The sequence below is a fragment of the Meles meles genome, chromosome X (assembly GCF_922984935.1).
Source record: "Meles meles chromosome X, mMelMel3.1 paternal haplotype, whole genome shotgun sequence".
In the NCBI taxonomy this organism is placed as follows: Eukaryota; Metazoa; Chordata; class Mammalia; order Carnivora; family Mustelidae; genus Meles; species Meles meles.
In genome coordinates this window covers 27,029,201-27,041,203 of record NC_060087.1, presented here as the reverse complement: position 1 = coordinate 27,041,203, position 12,003 = coordinate 27,029,201, and the positions used below count along the sequence as shown (strand labels likewise).

The 12,003-nt window shown below is 42.6% G+C and overlaps 1 protein-coding gene across 15 annotated transcripts in view; it reads left to right on the top strand.

Annotated features, from left to right (window-relative positions):
* DMD (dystrophin) overlaps nucleotides 1-10,990 on the top strand; it is a 2,324,635-nt gene extending 2,313,645 nt beyond the window's left edge. For 9 of the 15 annotated variants that reach the window (XM_045994540.1, XM_045994546.1, XM_045994545.1 and 6 more), the window contains one exon: nucleotides 8,446-10,990. In XM_045994540.1, the coding sequence (XP_045850496.1) occupies nucleotides 8,446-8,543 (98 nt within the window). In that variant the 3' untranslated portion in view covers nucleotides 8,544-10,990. Of the gene's footprint in view, nucleotides 1-3,816; nucleotides 3,849-8,445 lie in introns of all 15 variants that reach the window. The other 6 variants (XM_045994543.1, XM_045994542.1, XM_045994549.1 and 3 more) reach the window with 2 other exon arrangements.
* The last annotated feature ends 1,013 nt before the right edge of the window (nucleotides 10,991-12,003 follow it).

Sequence of the window (12,003 nt, the reverse complement as noted above, 5' to 3'; positions counted from 1 at the left end):
GAGCTCACATGTCCCCTTTTCGGGCACAACTTAGCTTCCTGTCTGCTTCCATCAGTTTTGAGCTGTTACTCCTTTATACCAGGGAGCAACAAAATAAATGTCCAGGAGCCAGATCTGGCCCACTACCTGTTTTTATAAATAAAGTCTCATTAGAACACAGCCACACCCATTGATTTACATGTTGTCGATGGTTCTTTCTCACTCCGAGGAGGGAGTAGTTGTGGCAAAGTTGAACAGTTGCTATGGAGACCGTGTGGCTTGCAAAGCGTAAACTGTTTACCGTCTGGCCCTTCACACAGAAAGTTTGCCAACCCCTGCTTTACGCAGTCTTCCATTCTAGCTCGTTCCGTATGTAATGGTCACAGACTTCTCGGTGCTGATCAACTTGGAATTCAACAAAACTGCTTTTGAATTGATTTGTGTATTCATGTCCATATTCAACAGAGATCATACATGTTTCCATATTTAAAGTATAGCCATTAGAATCTTCTTTCACTTTGGTAAAGAAATCCTAAAAAGGGACTCATTCTTTCTTAACATTTTCAGTTAGTGAACAGAGATTAAGAAACTACAGCTACTCCCCACCCCCCAAAACAGTCATGTCCTGAGATTCTAATCCTGAATAATGAATCCTCTCAAGTCATACTGCCTGAGGAAAGTTGACTTCTCCAGACACAGAACTCCCCCAGCATATTTCCTTTTTCTCTTGATTCATTTCCTGACAGCATACCACATTGCCAGATGGACACCCTAACTGAAGGTCTAAGGAAACTCATTTCCAAAGAATGTATTCATGAAATAAAACTTATCTGGCACTTGTATTTTTTTTTTTTTACTGGTAAAGAATGTTTTTAAGCGGCGCAACCAAAATAGCCTCGATTCTGTCAGTGTAGAAACTAGTCCGATACAAGAGAAAATACTATTTAACTTTCTTTTAACAAAAAGCAGAACTCCATTGGTACTGTGCTAGTGACCACAATGGAACCAAGTGACGAGGGCGGATTTTGAAAGAGATTAGGATTAACAAAGCTCTGGAAGGGCGCTGTATGTGAAACATGGCTTCTGAAGAAGCAACTGAAACAAAACCCAGGTCATTTGCTGCATATTTAGCAGTGGCCGGTGGATACTGAGCTCGGAATATGGCCTGGTGTAGAATAAAGATACGTAGCCTTTATCACTCAGGGAACCAATAATTACATTTTGAAACTAAATCATACTGCTCTCTAACAACACTCCTTCCTGAAGCTCTTGTGTTTTAAAAATAGACCAAGGTGAAAGCCAAAACAAGTTACCAGCCCTTGGCACACGAGTTAACAGGGTAACAGTGAGGGCCAGGTTACCACAAACACCAAAGGACTCTTGACCATGATCTAGTGGCTACCTTACTAATTCAGTTCAATCAGCATTCGTCAGATACCCATAGTATTGAGGTACAGGTGGTATTAGGGATACAGAGGATGGATAAGCGATACATGGGCCCTGGTCCCAAGGACTTCACAGTATTGGAGGGGAAGGAAATGAATTCTACTACCAGACAATATAACCACCAAACACAAAGATGCAAAAATACTTGATAAAGGAGTGGAAAGGAATGGATGAGTAATTCATGCTGGGATAAGTAACTCATGCTGGGATAAGTAATTCATGCTGGGATTCGTCTGAGCTATTAAGAATGAAATGATGTGGGGCACCGGGGTGGTTCAGTTGGTTAATTGACTGCCATCAGCTCAGGTCAAAATCCTGGAGTCTGGGATTGAGCTCCACATCGGGCTCTCTGCTCAGCAGGGAGTCTGCTTCTCCCTGTGCCCCTACCCCTGCTCATGCTCTCTTGTTCTCTCTCAAATAAATAAATAAAATCTTTAAAAAAAAGAATGTTATGGACATTAGGGAAGGTATGTGCAATGGTGAGTGCTGTGAAGTGTGTAAACCTGGCGATTCACAGACCTGTACCCCAGGGACTAATAATATATGTTAATACAAAATAAAAAATTTTTAAAAAAGAATGAAATAATGTTCTCCTCCCTCCCCTTTTCCTTTCATCTGGTATGGGCCTACCACTGGCAACACCCACAACTAGGAGCCAATACCCCTTTTTCTCTCTTTTCCCTGGTTTGAGGAATGTCATGAATATCTTGACCATGCTTACGTGATCAAGCATACAGTTTTGTACTTTTTTAAATTTTTATTTTTTAAAGATTTTATTTATTTGACAGAGAGAGATCACAAGTAAGCAGATAGGCAGGCAGAGAGAGAGGAGGAAGTAGGCTCCGCGCTGAGCAGAGAGCCTGATGTGGGGCTCGATCCCAGGACCCTGGGATCATGACCTGAGCCGAAGGCAGAGGCTTTAACCCACTGAGCCACCCAGGTGCCCCTATACTTTTTTTTTAAAGATTCACTTATTTTAGAGAGAAAGAGTGGGGGTAGGGGCTGCAGAGGGAGAGGAAAGAACCTCAAGCAGGCTCCATGCTGCACATGGAGCCCAGCGCAGAACTTGATCCCGAGACCTTGAGATCACGACCCGAGCCAAAACCAAGAGTCAGACCCTCAACTGATTGAGCCACCCAGGCACCCCTGTAGTTTCTATACTTAAAAGAAATTTCTGACTCACTTGGAAAAATTAAGAAGGAAGAGAGGGAGGGTGGGTCAATGTATCTTAGAAGTTTTAGACTGTGAACTTGAGTTGTGAAAGATTTCTTCTGGAATAGCAGCGCCATACTTCTGTGGTCTGAATGAGCAGTCCTCACATTGTCCCAGGGTGCATTAGTCCTTGCAGCCTTTGAGCATGGGGGGCTCTGAGGGGGACAGGAGATGCTACACAGGGTCTCCCACAGCTTGTTTTTATCTGCTCTAAATCCTGGGCTTTCACCTAAGATTGATGGTCTCAGGAATGTACCATCGCTCAATTCAGAGTCTTAAAAATAGTATTTCACTTGAAGACCCTGGTGATGAGAGGAAATTGCAAGCCCCAGATGTGCTAGGTATGGTCAGAGGTCCCTAGTGTTCTGTCCGATATAAATATTACCCTAGAAAACTTGACTAGAACCTGCTTTTCAAAAATAAATAAACTCATACAGTCAGTCAGAGGATTCTCTAAAAAAAAAAAAAAAAAAGGCCAGTGAGTCTTCAGCAGTCTACTCTGAAGGCTCCTGAAATCTGTTGAATTATGAGGAGGAAGTTGAGGGTTCGTTCCGGCTCTGTGGTTTGCCCGTTAGTGGGACTCCTCCCCCCCCCATTGTTTTGTTGTGTGTTGTTTTTTTTCCTATTTTCTCAAATGCCCCCAGTCTCATCATGGGCGTGCTCAGCTTCTACCAGATAGAAGGAAATCTCCCAAGGGGATGGGCTCTCGCCTCTGTGGCATTTTGCCTTGCATTTGGGGTGCAGACTTTGGCGCACACATGCACTCCCGTTTATGTTTCGGTGTACTGTCGAGAGTAAAGAGATGATTGAGATTTTTGGACGTTGAGCTTGAGGTTCTAAAGTTGTCCTGGAAAACCAATGCTCAATTTGTCAGATTCCTACTCTGTGCCAGCTTTCATCCAGTTGAACACATGAACTCTATGGATTCTGTAAGTTACGTCTCCTGGATTGTGTTATCTGTTTACACTGATTTTAAGTGTATGTAAAGGTTATTTGACTGGATGTGTCCTTCGGGTTCTTTTTGTTTCTGGTTTTTTTTTTTCTTTTTTCAGAAGGGAATGAATGAATTGTCTTCTCAACTTTTGTTTGGTAAAAGCGGCAAAATTGGTATGAAACTGTATATTTATGCATTTTTTTCCTTTCTGATATCTCTGCCTCTTCCTCTCTCCATTATTAAAGGAAGAAATACCCCTGGGAAGCCAATGAGAGAGGTTAGTGAGACTCAGGCTCACAGCCACGGCTTCTGTGTGTCTCATCGCGCTTTCTATGTTTGGCGTTTGTGTAAGAATTGTGTGTATGCACGCGCATGTACGTACTACATGTGTCATCATGTAAGGATGGTAGTCACCTCTCCACTTGCAGCTCATGAGGAACATTCTTCAAATGTTCATTGCCATTGTCATCACCATGACGACAGGACCAGGGGTTGGGGAACAGGAATCTCTGTGAAATGGCAACCCTTGGTAGTCCCTAGGTCGTTAGCCCACAGTTCATCATCTGTTGCCACTTGTCACACAAACAGAACCCTCAGCGTAAACTTGGCCTCCAACAGAACTGAGGAGTCCTCAAGTTTCTGTGTACTTTCAGGACCCTAGCATTTTCTGCCAATGCCCTGGGTTTTTTATTCTTCTGAAATGACTTCATTTTGTTTTTGTTTTCTTTTTTCCTCATTCCTACACTCCTGTCCCACTCTAGCTAACATTTTTTTTTTTTTTTGAGTACTTACTGTGCCAAGCACTGTTTTAAGCACTTGTCATCTTTTTCATGAGGTAATCTTCATGCCAAACCTCGGAGGTAGGTACTCTTATCAAGCCCATTTTACAAACTGGGAAACTGAGTCAGTGGGAGAGTAAGCAGTGTCTTCAAGGTGACAGAGTCAGAATTTGCATCCAGGCCATCAGGGTCCAGGGCCACACTCTTCTGCTGAATTGCCCCCTGAGAAAATGGTATCGGAAAGACTCACACCATGTCAGCTAGCCCTTTAGAAAGCGCTCTGTCTTCACTTGGCTTTTGGAAACCCAGGTTGAACATAATAAGGATAAAAACTGAACGTTTGGAGTCTTGAGGGTTTTTTAAGTGCCTATTTATGGGTTAAAAGGGGGGTAGGGTACGATATTATCGCTAAATGTGGTGTGAGGTTTTTCAGGGAAAGCTGCTGCATACTTTTATCAGAAACAGCATCTGAACATTCAGTTTCCTAATCAGAGGGCTAGTAGATGACAGAGTGTTGACTGACAGCCCAAGGGAAACAGGCTTGTCCTTACCAAGAGTTTAGCATAAAGGATGCGAGAAGGAGAGCTCTTCCATGGGTGGCCATAACATCCACTATTCTGGGAGACAGGATGAACGGGGAGAGAGTGCTGACAATAAGATTCTAGACCCTTAGCAACAGGCTAGACAGGAGGAGTTCCTGATTCATTTAAACATACTGGAAAGTCTGCCAACACCATGCCGTGCAAGTCTAATGAATTTAATGATCCTTTAGTGTTTTTGCCAAGGCTTGGGACACTGGGGTCCTGGGGGGGGGGGGGATAGGCTGGGAGGGGAAACAGGAAACGAATTGGTGAAGCAGTGAATGCTCCTGATGGTTTGCCTGGCTCACTACTTCTTAGGTGAGGCTTTTTGGGTTCATTCTTATGGTAAGTGCCCCTTACAATTTCTCTTAAAGTTTTACGAAAAGCTCCACCTTAATTTTGAGTGCCCTGAACATGTTTCTCTCATGAACAAATGAATCTTAGAAAAGGCCAGCCCGTGTATCATTCAAGTCAGAGAGGCATTTGGAAATTTTATTACCTGAGCCGTATTCCAGTCAGATACGTTTCTAGAAAACCCCAGAATCAATGTGATTTTTTTATTGTTAAAAAATCACCTCAAAGGTACAGTAGATCAGATAGTTTTTCAAAGATTAAATTATAGAGAAGAGGAACACAAATTTCACTACCCCAGCTTTGCTGTGGCCAAGTGAATGCTAACCATTTATTTGGGAACTGTATTTTAAAAAAAAAAAAAAGCAGAGTGCCAGATTGCTTTAGAGGTCTTGGACCTCTGCCAGAAAGTCTCAATTCCAGTCACTGCAGAAAACAACTCCTTCAGGCAGTGGTGGCATGGGACTAAATGGGTTGCAGTTCACGCCAGCTTGGAAAAACATACCGCTGCCCTCATGTTCAGTGCATGGTGTTTGTGTTCAATGATCCTCACTTAAGAATGGATTAATACTTTCTATGGACGCATTTTTATGTCAACTTGTGCCTGAAGCCGACTGAAGATGCCTATAGTCCGGCCTCCTTCTCAGTGCCTCTCACGTTCGTAGTATGAGATTTTAATTTTGACTTTGGAAAAATCTGTCAGGTAAAATTAATGACCTCACTGATGTTTTGCCTTACACACACGGATAATAGAACCAGGATACAGATCTGTTTTCTGTATCCCTATCACACTGTAGTTTTATGCCTCCACTGGATTGAGTTACGATTCTTTGGGGCAGTATTCTGTCAAAGGGATAGAATATTTTTCTGGCTCTAATGAACACCTCCATGAAAAACACTGCTGTCATTAGTCTGGTGAAACAGGTATTTATAAATAAAGTAATGGAAGGCATACTATAGATACAGTGAGGGGACTCGGAAGGTGGTTCTTTTTTCTAGTGCAGGGAGAGCCTTGAGGTCATTTGTGAACATTTAAAACTGTCCGGACAGGTGAAAGGCCACCTCACATTTTGGGGGAGGGTGTGTGGTGTATTAAGAATAACCAACCTCTCTTTTTACCCAGCCACTTTTAAAATATCAGATACCCCTAGAAATGATGCCTCTGGAGAGTCTCGAGAGTTTTCCCTCCGGGTAGTAAGTGAACATCATTTCAAGGAGTAGAAGCACCACATGGCTATGTAATCTACAAGGCATTCACTCGTGAATTGCATGCCACATTCCCTAGCCTGGGGTTTAAGTAGATACTTTTTGATTATTATCAGTAATTTCTTTCCTGTTCAGTTTAGGTTTTGTAAGACATTCTCTACCTCCCTGGTGGACTCTACTATAGTTAGAGGGGGATGATGAGAAATAGTGTGACTTCTGTCCAGGTATCAGGTTGGAAGAGTCTTGGGTTTTGTTTGTACTGGCTTCCTTAATCACTGCTAAAACAGCAAGTCATTGAAAAATTTCAGGTCATCCACTCGTTTTCAGTTACATGCGAATAATAGGGTGGCTGGGCTGTGCAAAACAGATACAAGCAGATACGAAGGAAGCCCTTTAGCCTGGTGGCATCAGGTAGTAGGTGGTGCTCTCGGCTCTAAGGAGCAGCAGAGAACCTTCTGGGTCCTCCGGTGGTTTTTATGGTTTTGAAAAGCCAAAGATGACTTCAGTTCTTCACTAAGGGCTGCCACGCTCCCGGCCCCGTCTCTGAGTAGAACACCTGCTTTGTCCAAGTTTTCCTCTTTGCCATCTCAAGCAAAATTCCAGGTGATTTCTTAAAACCCAACTGATTCTCACTGAAACTCTTTGCGTTGATGAAGGTCAACAAGATTTGCAAACGTGATCACCTTCGTGTAAATGGCCGAAGGGTGTGAAACTTTTAGTAAGTCTTAACTTGATCTGGTGCCAACACTGGGTAAGTGCCGGCCTCTGAATCCTTTTCAGACCCTCTCTCTCATGTACTGAAAAACGACAGGTCTCTTGAAGTAAATACTAGAACAGAATTCCTGCCCTAGTCTATCTTTACTTTTTACAGGGATTTTAACAATTATGAGAATCCGTAAAGTTGATACATGGCAAGGCAATAATAGCCTTGTAAAGCATTTTGAGTTCTAAAGGCAGTACTCCAAGAAGAGAATGATTTAGTAATGTCCAAGAATTAAAATTAACTATATAAAAATATGGGACATATCGGAAAAGGCAAGTCATAAAGCCGGTCTCAAATTAGCTTCCTCTAGGTTGGAATTCTGCCGCAGAGTAGCAGGGACATGGGGATGCTTTTGGGCTCCATGCTGGGGGATCAGTGCTAGGTCATGTCACATTATTATTAGAAGGCTCTTCTGATCGTTAACCTCCATTTAAGACGAGAACAAAAGTGGATTCACCGGATACCCAAATCCGTGCTCTGCATGGGGGTCCTGTTGAAATTAGGCTCTAGAGTCACCCGGAATGCAAAGTGATTTTCCTGAGGAAGCTTCCAAATTCCAATGTTAATATACAAAGAGGTTGATTCAAGAGTTTGTTTTCTCTCTGCTTTTACTTGAAAAACAATCTCCACCATAGCCTTAAACGTGAGCCGGCGGCTTGAAAGAGCCTGGAAGTGAAGATCCCGTGTGGTGGTCATGGTGGCGGTGATGAGGATGGTGATGACCATACATAGTGGCACTGGCAGTGGTGACAGCTGTGGGGGCGGGGGAAGTAGATGATAACCGAGAATTCAAGTACAAGGGCACAGTAAGTCCTCTCCCACGACGAGGCGGGGAAAGTCCATCCCATCGAGAGATGGTCCTGTTCCAACCTTGTGCTTCTCCGTGGAAGCCTCCGGCTAGAGGCTTCCATTGGGAAGATGAGTGCGCTCTCTGACACTTTTCCACTGAAACGACCATGGCAGGCTGATCCGGTATTAAGCTGATACTAACAATGTGGAATGGCTTCATTAACAAGGCTTTGCTTCTTCCTGGAAATGGGTGAACAACCAAATCCTGTTGTGTAGACCCTTGGTGCAGCTTCTGTGTTGTCTTCAGCTAGAGGTGGGGAAGGACCTCCCAGATGGTGAAGAGTCAGGGCGATGTGATCTGCACCGAGTGTCACGTCTCTCTCTCTCTCTCTCTCTGTTTTCCAGGACACAATGTAGGAAGCCTTTTCCACTTGGCAGATGATTTGGGCAGAGCGATGGAGTCCTTAGTTTCAGTCATGACAGACGAAGAAGGGGCAGAGTAAATGTTTTACAACTCCTGATTCCCGCATGGTTTTTATAATATTCATACAACAAAGAGGATTAGACAGTAAGAGTTTACAAGAAAAAAAAAATCTATATTTTTGTGAAGGGTAGTGGTACTATACTGTAGATTTCAGTAGTTTCTAAGTCTGTTATGTTTTGTTAACAATGGCAGGTTTTACACGTCTATGCAATTGTACAAAAAAAGTTATAAGAAAACTACATGTAAAATCTTGATAGCTAAATAACTTGCCATTTCTTTATATGGAACGCATTTTGGGTTGTTTAAAAATTTATAACAGTTATAAAGAAAGATTGTAAACTAAAGTGTGCTTTATAAAAAAAAAAGTTGTTTATAAAAACCCCTAAAAACAGAGACAGACACACAGACACACACGCACACACACACACACACACAAACTTTGAGGCAGCGCATTGTTTCGCATCGTTTTAGCGTGATATCCATATGAAATTCATGGGTTTTTTTTTTTCTTTTCTGGCCTAGTAAAGATAGGACTTCCTCTAACACCACAAATGACTACATCACTTTGCCCTTTCTGGAGACTGAGTGGGACTGGCTGTGAGTTCTCGCTTTCTGCATCTATATGTCTAGAAGTATGTAAATACTGTAGGTATATAGATAAAATAGTCCGGACTTTCTAGAGACCTTTGAAACTTCTTGTTCCAGTGATCTGGCCACTTCCTCCCGGAAAGAGATTGCTTCTGGTCATCCAGGCTTACCTGCTTGGTCTAGAAGGAATTTTCCCTAGAGCCTGAAACCAGGAGGCAACTCCCACACTAAAACATTGTCCGGGGCTCCAGCTGTTTCTCATCTGAAACTTTCCACTGACAGCTACGGTACTGAATGTTTTAAAAAGGGACGTAGGAATGAACACACAGGACTCACTGTCCGAGTAGTCCTTCAGCTGGGACAGTCAGCTTCCCGCTGCTGCCAGTGCCTGCATCTACATGTAAGGATGCTTCAGTGGAAGTCACGACATCAGAAGACATTTTTAACTCGCAGACAGTAAGGAGGACTTCCTGGTAGGGCTGGAGGGCTGTGGATTCACAGCCAACCCCTGGGAGGGAGGGGGCCACTCTTGAAGTAAAGGATTGGATGAATGTTCATACCCATACATAGAGAGCTTTGTAATTACAATGAAATCACACTCCTCCCTCACCTCACAGTGAAAACAGCAGTGGGTAATTGAGGGCGTTTTGCTTGCTTGCTTGCTTTCTTAAAGATGCTTTTTCCCCATCACAAGGAGTTTTTAAATGCCACAAGACTTCATTTAAAATAGCCCTTGGGAAGGTGTGTAAGAGCCTCATCACAGTGTGCTCCTGTGAAATCCCTACCCAGAAGCCTGTGTGTGAGCTTTGTTTCCTCCCTACTTCTCATTTCTCTAGGAGGAATTCCACACAGGTCTGTAAGGGGAAACGTAGATGGATTCCCATGTTCCAAAGGGTACTCCAAAACCCTTGCTGGTGGATGAGGAAGGTTAGAGACACAAACATTGTTCAAAGAGAGAGTAACCCACGAGGACTAACTGGTAGGAACAAGTTCTACTCTCTCATCTTCTTAGCCTTTCATTTGTTTTTAATCATTCACTCACTAGGAATCAGCGTGTGACCTGTTGTTTTGCAAATCTGTTACCTCTTAGGTCAGTGTCAGTAACTTTGCAGAGTGGGTTTTGTCTGTTATTTTATTAACGATAATTAACATGCTTCTCATGCTATTTCTACCTCACTTTGGTTTTGGGGTGTTCCTAATAATCGTGCACACTTGATTTCACAGCCCCACTACTTGTCCGTTGTGTGAACATTTTTCTCCATTTTTCCCCCCACTGTCATTTCTGAAAGAAAACCCAAAGCTCTAAGGTAACAGAATGACAAAGATTTGGTTTTAGTCGTGCATTTTTTTTTCCTTTATGTGACACCAGACTTTTTCCTTTCCCTGTGGATTTTTTTTTTTTTAACCACAATTAAAAGCAAGGGGTTGTGTTACTTCCTACTAAGCAGTTTTAAGTTTCATTCTAAATGCAGAGGTAAATAGAGTGCATAATTTTGTTTTAATCTTTTCGTTTTACCTTTTAGATGTTAGTTCTGGAGTGAGTCTGTCAAAATATTTGAATAAGAACTGAGCTTTATTGCTACATTTTAAGCATAATTTGGACATTATTTCGTGTTCTTTATAACCACCAAGTATTAAAACTGTAAATCATAATGTAACTGAAGCATAAACATCACATGGCATGTTCTGTCATTGTTTTCAGGTACTGGGTTCTTACTTGGGTATCATAATATATTGTGTTTTAACACCAACACTGTAACATTTACTAATTATTTTTTTAAACTTCAGTTTTACTGCATTTTCACAACATATCAGACTTCACCAAATATATGCCTTACTATTGTATTATATTACTGCTTTACTGTGTATCTCAATAAAGCACGCAGTTATGTTACAAAATGTGTCGAGTATGGTATTTTGTCTTTGATTTTTAATGACATAATACGTTGATATGGTTGACGAGTGAAAAATTGAGAAAGCCAAATGGTGAAAATACCTTATTCCCACATCATGCACACTGGCCTGTGAGCAAATGTTAATTTCTTGTGTCTCCTTCCAGACGATCACAATCGTGAAAGCAATTACAAACACATGGTCCTACTTTTGTCCTCTTCTGACACCTTAGATAGCTTTCTATGCACTCGACTCTGTACCTTGGGTTTGTGTTTTTTTTAAACTTAGGAATAGACTTGAGATCCAGCCATTCTTATTTATATCACAAGAAATGTTTCCATCTCAGTACGTAAAATGCATTCTCGTTCCTTTTTTTAATAGTTGCACAATATTCCAGTGTAGGTTAGTGCCATACCACTTAAGCTGCCCTCTTCGGTGGGACATGTGGGTTGTTTCCCGTCTTCTCCAGTGACAAACAGTACACACAAAACGTCTTTTGTGTAGTCATGTCACTCATACCAAAATCTTATCTGTGGGATGCGTGCCCACAGGGGAAATTTCTGGACCAAACGTGGCAAGCATGTAGAGCTGGAGCAGATCATTTTGGTGCAGCAGTTGCAGTGTTCATTCGGTTTCCTGCTTCAGTCGTCACAAGCAGAGGAATTAACCGGTGTGTGATTTACATTTGCTTCTCAGAGTTCATCGCTCTGTTGCTGTTAACACGCCAAATCTCGGGGGGCAGTCAGAGCAATAGGAGTCTCAACTAAAAGGATACCCCAGAACCGGTTTGGGGGAGGATAGCCCTACCTCAAAGTCATGATCATCAGGACTAGAAGGAGATCCCCTCACCCCTGTCCTGCTCTGCTTCCGTGCTAACTGCGGAGGTGGCGAGGGAACGAAGGAGCCCATTTGGCTCCCCTAAAAGGGGTGACGTTTGCCTCTGACCGCAATGCGTGTTCCCCAGCAGTGTTCATACCCCAGGGGCCCAAAGAGATTGT